This window comes from Triplophysa dalaica, chromosome 1 (genome assembly GCF_015846415.1).
Source record: "Triplophysa dalaica isolate WHDGS20190420 chromosome 1, ASM1584641v1, whole genome shotgun sequence".
In the NCBI taxonomy this organism is placed as follows: Eukaryota; Metazoa; Chordata; class Actinopteri; order Cypriniformes; family Nemacheilidae; genus Triplophysa; species Triplophysa dalaica.
The window spans coordinates 8,417,511-8,435,982 of record NC_079542.1 but is presented as its reverse complement, the minus strand read 5'-3'; the positions used below and the strand labels follow the sequence as shown (position 1 = coordinate 8,435,982).

Here is an 18,472-nt window from a genome sequence, read left to right as displayed (position 1 = left end):
GGTTCAATTATTTCTTCTCTGCAGCAAAGTATGTTTTGGATTCCCGCTAACTTTCTGCATAGCCATTCGACCACAGATGTCTTTCCATTCTTTCAGCCTCTCAGTTTTCATTAAGTTTCATAAATGTAAAAATATATATTCACATCAATGAAATGGAGGGAAGAATTACATCAACATCTTTTTGATATAAAACCCAGTGGAATTTCCCATTTACACAAATGTTGTTTTCATTACATTGCTTTTGTGATATTGACAAGCATTTACCTCTTTTGGTTTTTAACTGAGCTAAAAAAAGTGTAGTTTTTCGGCACTATATTGAGATTGAGTGAACAATATTCGACATTCTGTCCCCTTAATGTAGGCAAAACCTAACCCACTCATAGATATAAACAGCTTTGCTTGGCAACACGCTCATTGATCTTTAATGATTTTCTAATGGCTGTCATTCTTGTGTTGTCCTACTAATCTTTAATGTAACACCCCTCCAAAGAAGGATGGAGTTTAACGCTTTTTATTTTTATCTGAGTGTTCCATATGTGTGTTTATTTTAAGGGAGTTTAGACGGAAAAGTACACATGTGTTTCTAATCCCATAATGTTGGTGGTACACATCCAGTACTTTGGCATCACTTCCTGTTCCCAGCCTGTTTGGAGACAACAAACCACTTTACTTAATGATGATCTCACCTCAAATCGCATCATTTCTCTGTTAAAAGCAAATTCCACCTTTGGGACTGTGTGAGACAGCATAGATTTTAAAAAGATAGTTCACCCCAAGATTTTAATTCTGCCATCATTTACACACTATCACATTATTTCAAAACCTCATGACTTGCACTCTACACCAAAGATGATATTTTTGAAGAATGTTGGTAACCGAACCATATCGACCCCCCTTGACTTCCATTATGTGAACACAAAATGACTGTCACGGTTCACAATATATACCTTTTCTGTTGCACATAAACCCAAACCTGTATTTGACTCTTTTTTAAAATGAAACTAGTGTGAATAAACAATGAGATATTTTATATTTTAGGTTCAATTATACCGTTAAAGGCAACACAACTGCAGATCTTTATGCACAGTATATGTTCACCAAAAACAACATTTTTTCTTGAAGATGCTGCCACATTTCTTATGGATTTAGACTTTATCTGTCCCTTCATGTAATTTAAGACTGACTTGATGATGAGATCAGATATCGGTGTGTGCCATGCCATCTATTGTAGGACAAAAATAACATTTGATCATTACTACACCATCACATATTTTAAAAGGATTGCACAGTACTTTAATTAGATCTTAAATATTTTTTTAAAGTATATATTTTTGAATTCCATGCAAACTAGCTAAAAAGCGAGATTTCTTGTTTTAAACAAACACTTTGACTGTATCCCTCAATAGACTTCCTGTATGAACCTTTTGTATGAATCTTTTTTAGATTTTTGTCCAAATTATGGATCTGGCCTCCATAACATCAGTTGTTTGAATAGGTCACTCAATATTCCACGGCGGCTTTTTCCTACCTCAGTGAAGCCTATCTCTAACACATTTCAGGATGTCTGAATGTGGAAATGCCAACAGGCTTTTTATTTTATGAAAGTTGACAACACCCAGAAGCACTTCTCAGGTTTCGTTTATGTCAGGTAAGGGAATTGGCGAATTGTGAGATTTTCAAAGATATAGATGTACATAAAATGTATTTGTTGTGTGTTGTTTGTTTGACAGCAGAATTCACATCTGAATGTTATGTTGTTTTTCCAGACATACATGAACAAAATGTTGAGTTTTACTGATTGTGAGTGTTCCACGTTTGATTTCTTAATCAAGTTTTAAATTATAATCCAGGATTTACTATCTTTAATCCAACATAGATTGATAATTTATGTCTGGATTTTACATGACCCAGACTGACTTTGTTAATTGTTTATTGTCTTGTATTACGTTTGACACCGAGTGTCCTTTTCATAGGATGCTGGTTAAACCTGCACAAATTGTTTAATTCTGAATTAATTCAGATTGATTGAAATGTTGTTATGCTTTTATAATTGTACTGATATTTGGTATATAGATGCCAATTTTTTGTTAATTTTGTTCACTTACACTTGTCATAGTGATTGTCAGGCAGACGACCCAGTTTATTTTGGATTTTATTTTTATTCATCCAGTGATATCTATTAATTTTTCTAGTACGGATTACTGGAAGATTTTAGTCATAGCTATGTGATTACTAGCAAGATAGAACGTAGAAAATTGTCTAATCTCTGTCTATAAAAAAAGCTTTAGTCAATGCTATAATCCGGTTGTCAGGCAATTCGTTCTTTGTTTACATTTCCCATTAAAAATAAGATTTTTTTGCACTCAATTGTACATTTCACTGTATATCCATTTGTAAGTGCAGACAGAGGTATAGAAATGTAACTAAAGCATTTTTATTATTATGATTCCTTATTTTAAATGTTTGAAGAGAATCACGAAACCTCATTTACCTGAATTCCATTTTGGCATATGAATCTAAAAAGAACATTTAAGAGAAAAACCCAAGGGATATTGTATTCTTCTCTTATGTGGCAGTACAGGGATGTCATGTTCTCATCATAGACTCTCGATGTTGAAGTCTCCCACGATTTTTTCCTTTGATCTGAACAAAGAGGAACAAAGACAAAATGAGGTCAAGTTGATGGGAGAGGAGGCTTGTAAGATCCTTATTTGTATGTAAACATATACTGAAGGAAATTACGTTAGATCTTGAACTGAAGGTATATTATTAGGCCACACACATCTGAGCCTGGTTTTAGTTGCCTTTCTGTAAATCACTTTGAATGGTGCACATTTTAGAGTAAGAAGCTGTAACATGTTGAAGGTCATAAAAAAGATGAGTAATTGGTTTTTCGTTTACTTTCTTGTTTCTTTTTTATCTTGTAAACGGATAGGTTGTCAAACCACAGCACTTCCTTACCAGTTATGCATTTCGCAGGCATTTTTATCAAACAATGCTTTTATTCAAGGTATCATTTTTTTTAATGTATGTGTTCCTTGACAATCGAAACGACAAACTTTGTGTTGCAAGCACAATTTAAATCCTTGCATGTGATCCGTCACGGATAAGAACATATGTTTTAAGGTCACCATTACCAAAAATATTCCCTTCAGATTCAATACATCAGAAGCTACCACATGTGCTCCTAACTAATGCAGTCCGCCCATCACACTGAGTGGCAGCTTGCTTTCCCAGCCCCTCTCACAGCCAGACAGTCTCAGTATGATGCCACATTTGCGCAACACCTGATGCCACCTGAGTATTTGCATTGGCTTTTGTGTGATTCCGCCATCTTGGATCTACAGGGGGTGGACTCCAACATTGGCTTTGAGCCAACATGGTGGCAGATGGATGGACTGCTGTTGGCCCCAGAGTCCTAAAGATCTCTCTCAGTAAAACATGGCCAAGGCCAATCCGCCTCTGGTTAGGCTTACCGTTTACCGTGTGTACATACAGTTGCCATGGCAACCAAGAGACCATTCATAGTAAAGACGATAACAAAAATGATTGTAGTCTTTGGGAAGTGGTGGAGGTTACAGTGGATTTTTATATCTTATATATTATATCATAATAATTTCAAACTCAAGTCTTTTTTTAGTTAATTTATAACTAAACTTGAGCCACTTCGTCTACATTTGCTTCTTTTTTCTAGATGATTAATCTGTAATATTTCTTTATGATTTTTGGTTTACTGGTCTCTGAAAGGCAGGAACTTATTTCTGTAGCTTTATGTAAATCAAATGAACTCAGTTTCGGCTCTCTGAGCAAATATACTTATTTCATTTAATTGCAGGAAGGTAAAAAAGATTTTGTCACTCTTTGTCTTCTGCTTCCTTTTCCCTTTCACACCCTCTACTTTTCCAAAAAATGGCATGGATGTTGTTAGTGGCTGAAATATGATAAGGATGTGGGCCAGTTGGTTTTACTGTGATTTCACTGCCTCCGTGTGATGTGCCTTTGGCAGAATCAGCATACATTATGTGATTTGTTGTTTTTGTACTAATTGATTTGCTATAAGACTGATGAAGAAGGCAATTGATTGAAAAAATGCTTTTTCAGTGAAACACACAAAGAGTGAAGATTTAAAGTATATAAGCATTTTTGTGTCATGCTTGTGGTCTATGACAAGGAGCTTATCTAGTGTCCACAGATGTTTTACTCTGAGTTTGCAATAATTTTGAAACTTCCCAACATATTCCCTATTTTTGGAATATGGTTCCTTCATGATCCTTGTGGCAAAGCCTCAAGTACACCATATTCTATTATCATCCAACATACAAGATTTAACATTAAATCATGTATAAAAACAGTATAGTTTATTGCCTGAGAATTGCAGAACTGTTATAAGTTTGTCCGTGTTAATTTTGCACTATTTGACATTTAATCAAAGAGAAACATTACCAAGAGCATTCCAGGAAAAGTTTTTTTTTCTGAGCGGTTTATCATGTGTGTATAGCATTGGGAAAAGTGTATTTGACGAAACATGATCCCAAAAGCAGCCATCTGCCCAAATCCTTTTTTATGCAAAAAACATTTTTAGTTTTCAAGTGTGACACATAACCACATATACCAAACATTTATTAATTTCATGCTTGCTCTTGCTTTATGAAGATCATATTCCTGAAGTCGAGGCAACTTTAAGAGTCTCATGACCTTGATTCTCTTCATAGAGGCTTAAAAATGTAAAAGCAAAATTTCCAAAAACACATCCACCCTTCTCTCGGGCATCTCTTGCTGTTTTATCTCATGCATATTCATTTCTTAATTAGTGGGGGTGTAAACCGAAAGCATAAGATCTGCCCTCTGTTGGATTTCTCGATTGGGTTTTCATGGTGGATTAGTAATAATGACTCATTGTAGAGACTATATGGTAAACCCAATGATTGACATCTAAATGTGTTCTTTAATATATGCGCACAGCCTGCTCGTATATATTAATAATGATTCCTTAGACCTTATTATTTTAGTGTAAATCAGTTCACATTTATATATTAAACCCTCAGCAGTTCTATTTCTGCAAACTTTTACATAAAATTTATGCGAAAATCTTTTAGCATAGTATTTCTAATGACCCAGATCAGACATAACTGTACAAAATTTCCATCCTCTCTTTAATTATTGTAGGTCAACGTTCCATCTTTAAGGTATGCAGATTAGTCATGAATATTCATTCTTGTTTACTAAAGGGCATGTTTATTCGCTCCCTAGAGATCTGTAAGACCCTGATGTTTGCTCAGTTCTAATCAAGACAGTGATTTGTTGGTGGATGATTTGATATTTTGCGCAGCAGTTGATGCATGAGATTAGAACAATCCCCTTATCTAACCCCCTACTGTGCATGAGTGTCTGTATTCTGAAATAACAAAATAAACATCTTGATGAATTTGATGAGGTCTTAAGGATACAGCGGAAGGGTTTTCCTTTTTTATATTCAAACGAACCATAATTATAAATAATGCTGGCATAATGATCCTTGACATTTTTCGTTTAATAAAGACATTTGACAAGACAAGCAGTGGAATATAATTTGCAACCCACAGTCGTAAAATTTATATTTACTTTTAGCTTTCTCTTTGTTTTTGCTCTTTTACTCCATCACCACCTCACTCTCATCGTCTCAGATTTCACAGCCTCTCATTCTTTTTCTCTGATCCATTATAATCTAATTGAATTAGTAAATGGGGTTGAAATGCAGAAATGTGTGAGTGCACACACATGCATGTGGAGGGAAAGAGGAGAGCATGAACATTATATTTATTGGGTAAAAGGAAATGGAAATGAGTACATGTGTGCATGTGTGTTCTTTTTAAGGTGTGTGCAGGTCTACCTGTCCGATCAATAGGCTAATTAATGTTGAGGGAAAGTTTGTCTAGATAATTGTGCAAATGACTCTTTCATAAGGTGCTTATTAAATCAAATAGAGCCTCCTTAGTCCTAGCGCATACAACAGTAGGCTAATTATATTAAAACAGTATTAGAGGTTATAAAGCAGTGCTGGCACAGAATGGTTTGACATTTTCATTGTTTTCGTATGTGTGTGGGTGGAAGTTAGCCCAAGGTTCTCATTTACAGCAACCCAGAGTAGCTTGACTACTGGTTTTATGGCATACGCTATCTGTTTCTGCTGATTTCTGGATTTATATCATCAGACGTATGAATTGCATTGCATTGGGTGAAAACTTCCATTGCTTTTTCTTATGTCCTTGAATTGGTATCATCATTTATTCAACATAAACAAACCTGCTCAAAATGTCTCACTAGTTTTGTGTCCATACAGGAAAAGGCAGTATGGTTGATTTGGTTATCATCATTCTGTAAATATCTTCTGACACGGCATGAGGATAAATGATGAAAGAATTTTCTTTTCTGGGTGCACTATAACTAGAAATCATATGTCTGGACTTTAAAGAAAGCTAAACCAACATTCACAAAATCTGTAGATCATTGTAAATAGGTTTATTCCTTTATTTTGATAAGTATCAATCTAACAATAAATAAGGTATTTGTTGATTGAAAGATATTTTTTATTAAAGGAGTATTTTACTTTACAATAAGCCCCTAGTTACTTTCCATATTCATTTTATTCCTTCTATGAAAAGATCAATTGGTGCTTATTTGTGTATAAGTGAACTTCTCCTTTAATAATGGATTACTACTATTGCTACTATAGCCTTGTGCATTACTTAATGAGTTTTACAGATCAGAAATCAATCTGCTGTCAGACTTGTTCATGGATGCATTCCTTGAGGTTTTGTAGATGGATAGCAAACCAGAGCATTTAAGCCATTCATGGCTGTTCAGGTGACATCTGTTAACTTTTATCCTCAACAAAAAAGCACCAAAATATTAAACTTGAATTCCACTAAATTCAAACTTACATATAGCCCAGATCCATTCTCTTAAGCATTTTCCACTTAAATTGAGAATATTGCCACAATGTAAATTTTCTTTGTCTTTAACATTTGAAAAAAAGAAAATAATGAATTCCTATGCAGATCATGCTCGGAAATCAAATTTCTTGATGGATCGCATTCTTTAATAAATAATCATTACTAACTTGAATAACTCACAGCTAATATTTACACCCCACACTCCAACATGGAACTGCATTGAATCTCTTCTTTCTTGACATACTTGATGATTCCATTTCTACCCAATGATGGGGGGATGGAAAACATCACTAGTACGTGTAACACCCTCACCATCCCCCTCAATGTAGCACCAGCACAGAGCTAAAAGTCACCCGACGTGTCAGTCTGCCCAAGGACCACTGACCAGATTACGAGATGTTGACCAGAGATAGTGAACAGATATCTTGAAATGCATCCTGTTGGTCCAGTTGCCTGAGATTAACGTGCGAGTTAGACTATTGTTATTCGGGTGGCGACCAAGGGCTGAGTGGCAGAATTGTTCAATGACCTGCAGTTTCGTGTATGATGACTCAACACGCTCCTCCAGCCAGTCAATGAACAGTGCTGGAGTAATGAGGTGGAGGGAGGTGAGGAGTTATTGGAGGTGAGAGGCAAAGATTTGGGGGAGGGGGAGGACTGGTCACAATAAACTGGAATACTCAATGATGGAATGGAAAATTATTCAGCTGGGAAAATGTTCGCCTATTATTGTCGGTGTATGAAAAATTCTGTTGAAGACACATTTATGGTGTCCTGCTCCTGTTTCCATTTCTGTTGATATTACTATTTTATATAGATTTTTGTCTTGCTTTGTACATTTAGTTTGCGTATGGACAGTTAAAACCATCAATGTGTCCAACGTGTGACAGTATAAATTTAGAAAAAAAGTAGCAATGACGATAAATCTATTTTCTGCTATTTTATATTATAAAAATAAAATAATATATTATTTGGAGTTTGTTTTCTACATTTTTGCTGGCACACCATAGGACACATGTATGTATATTTGTAAACTACCCCTGTACATCTGCATATCTTTGTGAATAAATAGCAGTCGGTTTAATATGGTACATGTTTGGTCATCTTGAACATCTTTTGGTTACAGTTTTGTCTTTGGATAGAATTTTGAGAATTAAAAGAAATTTCTGTATAGAGTTAATAAAATTATTTGCATTTGACACTAATTAAAGTGATGTTATGGCTCCTTCTGATCAGATTGTTGAGGAACACTATTGAGCTACAGTGTTCCAATAGCTCAATAGTGTTCCTGTAGCAAAATTGGTGGAGCATTGCATTTGCAGCGCAAAGGTCATGAAGTTTGACTCCCGGAGAACACAAACACTGATAAAATGCATTGTAAATGCACTTTGGATAAAAGTGCCTGCCAAATGCATAGATATAATGTAAACATAATTCCCTTTCTTTATTGTTTTTATTAGTTTATTCTTGTTTACATATTTATACTGTTATATTTTTTCATGGTGTTATCAATCAGTAAATATGGTATTTGACTCAGTAAACTAACGCAAATACATTCTAGCATTTTTTTAATTATTTTCATCAGACACAATAACACATTAACTCATATATTTACATTAAGGACTACAGTATGCCTATTCAGACAAGCGTATAATCCAATCATACTGTGATACTGTGCCTGTTGCTGTTCTCCTGCAAGGTCACCTCTCAGTCTGAAGACCGATGAGGGCTGACAGATACTCACACTTACGCACTCAAATAAATAGGCAAAATTTAATTATAAATCTAATAAATTATAATCTAATAAATATAAATGATGACCAAGCAATTCATTTGATCTGATAAAGCTATATTAATATATGCATTAATTAAATGGTTAACATATATTTAAACAAATAAATATTATTATTATTCCTGGGTCGCACACACATCTTTAACTTCCTCCATTAAGATATTAATTGTGGATGTGAGCCTTTAGAAATGACCCGAGAAGACGTCTCTGTAGGGGTCTCAAAGTACACTGCACCGCGTCTTTTTCTATGCTCAGGGGACATCGAGACCTCACTTCAAGGGTTCAGGCCTCACACTGTGTAAGTCTCTCAGATCAGGGGAAGAATAACAATGTCCTCCACCAGATAAGTTCCATGACAATCCCTTTACGGCTTTCTCAGCATGCCGTAGCTGATTGGTCTTTCCATAAATGATGCCCTTTGGGGGAGACCGGCCTCAAGAGCAGATCCGAGATCGGTTTTTCTGCGCCGTCTGAAATGATGCGGGCATATTTCGGCATGGGAAGCTGACATGAGGACAGTTCTTAAAAGCACACAGCTCCATTGGGCCTCTAGGAATTCACCTATGCCTTCCTATTCACCTATGCTTTCTTCTGTCCTTTTGTCCTCATAAAAGAAGTGTTCGTTTCTGGGGTTCAGTGAGGTTGAGTGGAACTCGTGTCTAGTCAGTTGAGAGGTTAAGAAGGACATAATAAGGGCAGAATCCCCTTAGGCAGATGACACTCTATTATTAGTTGTACAATTGATATATGGAGCTAAAAATATTTTAATGTTGGAATTACAATCATTGGGTAATAATCATCACTCTGGGGTGCACTTGCTTGTACGAATTAAACTGGATGCACCTGTCCAGAGGAGGGCGTCATCTGTCAACATTGATTCCTAATGCTGTCATTTTTTAAAAACAATCCTTAATTTGAATGTGTTTTTATATTTCTTGAATGTTTTTTTTCTCAGTCCCACAACTTGTTCCTCTGTCACCTTTGAACCTGCTGGCCTTTGTACGTCTGCCCCGTGAAATCCCGCGAGTGGTAGAACCCCTCAGATGTCGTTGTTCTTGCCCGGATTAGAGAGAGGCAGATGGACAGCGGGTCGTGAACTGCGCAAATCCGCCCTCCCCGGTGCTTATAAGGGTGGATTTATCCCTCCCTCTATCCCCCTCTCATTTATCATACGCGGTCCCGTCGCAACGACGACTAACATTAATCCTATCTAAAGGTAAAAACAAATGACGGCTCCTATTTGAGACCAATTTTATTTTTACTATTAATATTGAATATATTAATACAAACATAAAGGTTAATGAATCGAACGTTGGAGAATGAGTATTTAAATATTATAATTATTGCCTGAAGTAAGTTGATCTAAGGACTCGAAGCGCGTACCTGTCTTGTGACGTTGAAAACGGGGCGTGGCTTCCGATTTGACTGACTGTAGCGTAGCGTCTGTGGTAGCTGTTGGAGATTGCCGATGCGTATGCGAAGGAAATTCACGCCGTTGGTTTTCTGTCCCAGGCTGCTCAAATTCCATCTTGACCATATCTGAAATACTACATTGGATATATTCCGTTATTGTTTGGTCGGACGGTAATACTCGGTGGTTATATGGGACCGTTGAAATTGTCCTCAAGCCAGTGCACGGACTGGAGGATTTGAAAGCGGAGCTGCACGCGCTTCACGGTCCTGAATGCATCGCACATTGGATTCAACTTCGGAAAAGTTTACCATTTTCTCGGAAGCCAGCGGACTTGGTTTATACCTGTATTGTGAGATGCGCTAAATTGTCCCGGAGGAAAAGGACACCGTTTACGTGCTGACGTGTGATTTCTACTCCAATGCGTACTACAAGAATATGCTGACATTAATTGAAGTAAAACAACACACCGTAGTTATACTAGCTGTAGCTGTCATATCTCTATCTTCCGGTGCGTGTTCAAAATCTACAACCTTTTCGGTATAATGACCTGGAGCTGAGACTGGACATTGAGGATTCCCTCCGAACTAATAGAAGTGCGGTTCGGATCATGAAGTCAGTTAATGATCTTTTTGTTTTAAGTCTGTTGCTGGGCTCAGCCATCGTGTCCTGGAGCGCGACCATCAACAACAATGAAGGTGAGTGCCAACTGATGTAGGAAGTAAACGTTTAAGGGCAGCGCTCTTTGAAATAAAACGTGTTTTAACAAACAGTTAATAAAGTATCATTTAAAGCGTTTCTTTCAACGTTTACATTTACCGAAGTAAAGAAAGTCCGGCAGCTCACGCGCGAGGCAGCTGACCACCTGTGCGCGCTCACGTTATCAAGCTATGTAAATGAATCTCACTATAGGAAAATAAGGCATATTTTCCAATTCTACTATATATTTTAGCTGTGTGTGTTTTTGTAAGGCAGCGTGCAATAATCCTGTATTTCTGTGTGCGTTTTACTGTATGACACTTGATCACTTCTACAATTCATAACTGCTTAATATTTCTTCTAATGAGTTTTTTTTTTAGAAATACCTACTGCTACGATCTTCTGTCTATGTGAGATCACACTTATGCATGAGTTACGTGTTCTCCAGCCTTGTTTTTCTGTACTTGTAAATGTAAATGATGAGGGCGTTGCATTGGGATGTGTTCACTCGCGTCGGCTTGCAGCTCAGCCGAAACTGTCTCGATTTCTCGGCTGTTCAATTCGCCCCTCAGCTACTCTCAAAATTGCGCTTTTTCTTCGCATTTATATGCAGACTACCGTAAAACGAAAGATGACAGTTTGGGACAAACTGCTTTCCCTGGAGTCGATGGTGCTGAAATTACACGAAATGTTACTCCGTGGGCAGGAAGGATGTAGCTCGCTTTACTTTCCATCTTTGAAGCACTACACACACCAGTCCTCCTCGCCTAAGATGACACATTGGCTCTGTGCTTGACATGCAGTGAGAATAAATTTAATCCATCTTTATTTCAGCAGCACACTTCACTCCATTATGTCCCGGCTACTGATGAGACCGTTTGCAATACTATGATCATCCTTATCTTTATTTCTTTGAATCAAAATGGTATACTCCAGGGTTGCTTATCCATGTTGGACCGACCTGTGGTGGATGGAGAAAAATCCTTTAGTTCATATGGGTGCACTTGTGTTTCTAATGCCACTCACATGAAACCGATTAGTAGCTAAATCACAGTGGACCTTTCAGAAATGAATGTGACATTGGGAAGCGTGAATTAAAACCGTCCCAACTGCTATATTTAGAAAACAAGCCTTAGACAATCATAAACTAGGCTATTTATACAATATATTGGTGTGTTTTCTATTTGTAGATCAATGAGCAGATCCATGCTGCCTCACTCTTTTTCACAATTTAAATACTTAAGTTAGCAATATATCTGAACAAAGTATATACAAAATAAAAGTACATTTTTAAAGATATAGAAGATCAAATTAAGTAATAAATTAGTAAAGAGGTTTAGGTGAGTCCCGTGCCCGGTTCTCAAAAATCTCAACGCCACCTACACATGGTCATGACTTCTGCATTCTTCACAAAGCGTACTCCTACAGTGTATGGGCTCTCATGCATCAGCAGAAAACTTCACACATGCCTTCTACATCATTCCAAACAAAGAGACATTGGATTTTTTTGTGGTAAATGTCATAGCTAGCGTAAGCAAACTGACGGTAGCTGGATTAATTTTGTGGTACAACGTTTTAATTCTCTGTCAAGCGTTTGTAATGGGAGTGATTTGTAGTTGAGTTTTTGTGTGGTCTTTATGCTGAGACATTTAGCCAAATTCCTGACCTTTTGCTAAGTCTCTCTCATAAGGAAACCAAATGGTTTGACTTGTGCATGATCCCATTTTGTTAACATAAATTGTGGAAGTAAACATTTTGAATATTTCCGACAATAGAGGGATTGTCTTTGTAATTCTGTTTTAATATAGAAACAGTCTCTTAAAGTTTTTACATTTTAAACACAAGTGTTGTGTTGATTGGACTGTATATACTTTTCTAGGATATAGTGTGCTCATGAAAAATGTTAATTTAATAAAGAAAACAGCAAGCTAGCAGTACACAAGGTCTGATGAAGGTCCTTTCAGACATTAAGGGTAAGATCAGTGTGACAGACAGCTGAGGTCAAATGTCTAAGGTCAATTTGGTTTTGTGAAAAGGTTGTCTAGTACAATTTGACAACATGACCTTTACTTAAACTTTACCTTTTCTCTTCTTGACCTCTCCATTTTTTCTTAGTTTGTTACGTTCATGTTAACATAGTAGTGTTTTTCCATGTAAATACAAATTATTGTTATTTTTCTGTCTTTGGACTTATCTTTCAACCAAATACATTACGCACACAACCTACACACACATCCTCACATCCATGCGATACATGCCATTATACAGTATTTTCAATCCATTTGCACTTAAGTATAACAATCAGATCAATTTTATTTTTGTCACAAATTTTATTTTTATTTTGTCTCCTCTTGTGTAGCAGGATGCTCTAGGTTGATCTTTGTCTTGATATATCAGAATTACAAAGATGTTTTCTCTGCTAACACACACACTCTCCTCTGTATAGAGCAGATATCCAACCTGTCGGCAAACTTATTTAAAAGAGATCGAATGGTATGTGTTATAGAAACAGTTCAGCCACAAATGTTAAATCTTTTGTCATTCTCATGCCCTTTTTGTTAATCCAAAATTGACTTTCTGCAGAACACAATAGAAGATATTTTGAAGAATGTTGGGAAACAAACAACATTGGTCCCTATTGACTTGTAAATACCAAAAAAACAAATTTCTCAGAATATCTTCTCTTAGAAGAAAGAGTAATATTTATTACTTTTTAAATGGCATGATGGTGGATAAATGGTACAACATAATTATTTTGGGGTGTACTATCCCTTTAAATGTTCATCATGACATCATAACTTTTGTCTGTTTATAAAGATTTTGGCATGGACATCAAATTTATTAAGAAAGACTAATAATTAGTAATTATTTATCTCTGATAGGAAAGGTTAGTTCTGGTTAATATCTTAAACAGAAGATGTTAATGCATATACTGTATACTGTATGTCCTAGTGTCCGAAATGATGGACATTTTGAGCAATTGTACAATTTATTAGTCAGTAATTTTGCTAAGTGTAAAGCTTTTCAAACTGTTTAGAAACAAAACAGTTTTCAATAGCTCAAGGCAGCAATACACCGACTGCTGGCTGTTTATACTGCCAAACCTTTGAGCTACTGTATACCACACCTGGAGATATAACTACCTGTTTCCGTGCTGAAGTGTCATAAGTACAGTGTGTGTGTGCTCCCTCCGGGGGAGGTGTAACGGTCCCTACTGTGGCAACCTTTACCAGAAGAGCTGAGTACAGACTACTTCACCCTCAATAAAACTCACACTGCAGGGTTGTAGAAGGCGGCTCTCTGTGTCTCATTACATGTCTCATGTGCTTATTTTAATGAGTGTCTATCTGTTTTATAAGCCTGGATCTGTCTGGTCCATGTGTTTAGTGAATTCCCAGTTTGTATGCACTGAGATGTAGGTTTTGCATTATTTTTTTACATTGTCTTGGGTTTTGGAAAAACTAGAATGGATGTCACAAACTGCACCAGCAGAGCGATGCAGTGGCCATATCTCACAATGGAGTACATTCGTGTCTCTGCTCTCATTGGTCAGTTACTGACTCAGCTCATGAATATGTGATTAGGCGCCGTGATTGATTAATGAGGCTCTGTGGGAGGAGACCAAACTCTAGAGCCTCTGAGCTCTGCACTGATTGGAAAGTATTGATCTGAGGGAAAGATAGGCCATGATAACAGTGTTGGAGGAATATGTGACTTACTGAATGCGTTTTGGATATAGAGATTTGGTTTTGATTTGTATGATGTTCTAAGTAGTTTAACAGTGATAGTTTACCCAAAAAAAATTAAATTCTGTCATCATTTACTCACTCTCTTGTCATTTCAAACCTTTATGAAAATCTTTCTTTCTTCCACAGAACACAAAAAATTGTATTTTGAAGAAAGTTGGTAACTGGCCCCCTTTGACTTGCATTGGTTTTGTGTCCAAGTGAATGATGGCACGTGCTCTTTGGTTACCAACTTTCTTTAAAATATCTTTCTGCAGAAGACAGAAAGTCATACAGGTTTGAAATGATAAGAGGGTGGGTAAATAAATAAAAAACTTTGCAGTGCCTGTTTTCCCCCCAAAATTCTGATGAACACAGAGAAAGATATTTGGAAAAATGCTTGTAACCAAACAGTTGTTGGCCACATTGACTTCCATAGTAGTTAAACCGAAACAGGAAGTTTCATCTGGACCAGCGTTGTTTACATCATCTGAAGTGGTCTATACTAACAACAACACATTAACATCCACCCAAAACACTCTAGCATACTATTGGCGACTTGAATGCAATATTCTAGTCAAAACTCTTTCTTTCACTGTCTCACTTGTAGTTTGATTGATCAATGTTCATTTCTTTTACATCCTTTTTAGCTTCTTTTCTTCATGTTTCTCTCTATATGTCATACCCCCAGCCCGTATTTGTGGCTGCCAGGCTCGATTTGCTTTTGGGGTCCGTTCCAAGCGTGACTTGCCAGCAAGGAAACCCAGCAAATCCATTCAAACCTTAATGGCAGGATGCAGCCTTGAGAGAACAAAGGAAGACTGGAGTTCTTTCTAGACGCATGCACACACATACAGACAAACATGCGTCTGACCCTCCCTGTTAAAATCAGAAAAGGCCTGACTAATGGAAATCAGCGATGTGATGTGTGCATACACGGGGCGGAAGGTAGAGGATGTAAAAATCAAGCCTGTTTAGGTCCCTTCTCGCTTTCATCCCTTTCTTTATTGCTGGCCTGTAATTGGGCACTGGAGGTGGTAATTAAAACAGGATGGTTTGTGAAATACTGATGTAGGTTAAGTTGTCAAGGAGAGGTTAATCCCGACCTGTCTTGTTATGGATGTTTGCACTGTGTTAGGATCAGCGTCCCCAACCCTGAGCCCGATCCTAAACATTAGATATCTGATTTTAGATCGGCATAAAAAGAAAAAGCCTATCAAGTCCATGGCCATATGGAAAGGAGTGGATGCTGGGAAGTCCAAACACAGGCTATAATATAAAAGGGTAAATGAGAAAAAGATGCTGGATGATTTTCTGCATGTGCTTGAGTAGCTGTGCAACAGATGCTGCCCTGTGTCCCTGTGTCTCTTATCAAACTAAAAGGTTGTGCTTCTTGCATCTCTTTTGAAAGAGCAGGAATAAATCCCAGACAAAGGAATTATTTTGATGCATGTCTCTCTTGAGGGACTGTTACACAAATTGAAATTATTTGGGTTGAAGCCAAGCGGGGCAGCGAAGAGTGCTACAGGAAGCCGTGTGTATGTGTGCGTTTACGTTTCTTGATCTCACTGTGGTGGAAAATCATTATTGCCTTGTTCCATTATGATAATTCAAGTGTTGTGTCATAGGAACAAAAAAGGCCTTTCGAATCATGATGCAGAGTAGCCTGAAAAGAGGCTGAAATTCTGAAAGCACACAGCCTTTGATCTAATACTTTACTGAGGGAAGATATTAACCCGCTGAAAGCTTTGTGATAGCATGAGAGAGAGAGAGCAAAGTTAAAGTAGAAAGATGGCGTAATGGAAGGATGAGGCAGATGAATGTAACGGTCTGATCTGAGCGTGACTAGACGTAATAGTGTGGGGTGCAAGCTTTTGTGTATTAGCCACTAATAGGATTGCATTAGATTGCACATGCACGCACACAATCTTTGTCTAATAACCCTTAGTTGTGTCATGAAGGCAGATGAATCTTGTGAAACATATCCAAAATATGTCATGGTCATGTTTCACCAAAACAAAAATGTGTTTGCCAGAATAGAAAATGAAGGCTATTAAAATCGAGTTTGTTTCCATCGTGACTTTGTTATTCATGACAATTAAGAACGAAATGTTACAATAATGAGAATTTGATGAGAATTACCATTGAGAATAAAACGTCTGGACTCATTAAAGCATAAATACTGTAAAATACAATTAACAGGACACCCACAGAAAATGTCTGGATACATTAAAGGTGCCCACACATGTTCCGATGTAGTGCTTGGCAGAAATATGAATGATTCATTTTTAGGGTCTCTCTACACTGCATCATAATGAAATCAGTGAATTGTGTATTTTTCCCTATGAATCTCTTATGCGTTAATGAATGCCCTCATTAGAGTGTATTGCACCCGATCTTTTACACTTCTGGAGAGCGTCACTTGTCTTTTACCCAAGCCAGTGTCTTCGAAATCAGCATATTCCTAGCATGACTGCAAGTGTAGCATGTATTGTGAAGTTGCCCTTAATTTAATTAAAAAAAGTAGTTATTGTATAATTTCTTGTTTTTATGAGGTTCACTTGAGCTAAATAATTGTGAGGTTATGGGTGTCATTTTCATTTTAGTCGGTTTGGGTGGATGGGGTGTCAAATTGAGCAGTATACCACAAAGAAGATTTGGTTTGTTTGTGTGGGTGTGTCTTCGAATCTGCATTATGTTCATGTGTAACATTCAAATGTCTCAGTCAGCATGTAGGTCACTAAATAATGCATTGCTTTCCTCCTGGGGACGGTTTGGAGAGGCTCTTACAGATTCATCTCAACGTCAGATCGGTCGTCTTCTTACTATAAAAAGCTTTATTATTGAGCTATGTATGACTTGCCCCATAAACCACCTGTTGCACTCTTCCTTCTACCTGTGTTTGCCTGTACTTTGATGTGTAAGACTGACACAACGCTTCATTGGTGGAGCGTTTCATGCTGTGCTGCTCTGTTGATCAGAATCAGACTCTGTGTTAGTCATTGAGTGAACATTAGATTTGGATATCAGGTTGAAGATCCTGTAATTTTCTGTAGTTTGAAAACACTAGAAGTTTGAACTTGTAATGAATGACATGCATGTTTGGTTTTAGTCAAACATTTGAAAACATTAGTTCACAGTAGGATGTGATGGAAACAACTCTGAAGGTACACAGAGGCACACATCCAACTCATCCTGCCTTTCGAAGACAGGAAATACAGTCTGTCTGTAGTTTTACAGAGGAAGTTGTCAAACGCTTAAGAGCTTACTCGCTGTTTATGAGCTGTGTTGTTTGTTCTGTGTTTCCATATAAGAAAAATGCAGAATATACACAAAACATTACAGCTCTAAAATTGTACAAAACGTAAAGTTGACTCATTTAAGTATTAAAAAACTACCGTCAAATACAATAAGACTGAGACAAAAGAAAACATTTAAAAATGTTTGGAAGCACTCTAAATCTTAGCATATAGGTCTTTTGTTTTGTTTACCAACCTATTTAATGCGATATCTTGAACTGAATGGCCAAATGATGATGTTAATTTAATGCATACATGAAACCAGTTTTAATCTGTGAATACAGAAACAAAAATTGTGTTAAAGATAAAGATTGAAATTTAATTACTATTGCATTTCCATTGATCATATGTATACAATTGGATCCATTAGTTTCATTATCGACCTAAATGTTAGACTTTGAAAGCATGAAAGCATTCAAAGTGATTTACAGTACTCAAAATGCCATCTCCGTCACTTCAGTGCTATTAATGCTTCTGAATATTCATGGTTTTCTTAAGTGAGAGTAAACTGCTAGTTTCTCTTATAGTTAAGGAAGTGACCTCTCTTACATCCTCACAGTACTTTGACTTTAACTGACACAAAGTAACATTTGGTCAATAAACATTAAACCACA

General features: G+C 36.9%; 1 protein-coding gene across 2 annotated transcripts in view; it reads left to right on the top strand.

Annotated features, from left to right (window-relative positions):
- Window positions 1-10,173: 10,173 nt before the first annotated feature.
- The window catches only part of sema4f (sema domain, immunoglobulin domain (Ig), transmembrane domain (TM) and short cytoplasmic domain, (semaphorin) 4F), a 47,743-nt gene continuing 39,444 nt past the window's right edge, over window positions 10,174-18,472 (top strand). For both annotated transcript variants that reach the window (XM_056748083.1, XM_056748075.1), the window contains exon 1: window positions 10,174-10,833. In XM_056748083.1, the coding sequence (XP_056604061.1) occupies window positions 10,746-10,833 (88 nt within the window). In that variant the 5' untranslated portion in view covers window positions 10,174-10,745. The remainder of the gene's footprint in view (window positions 10,834-18,472) is intronic.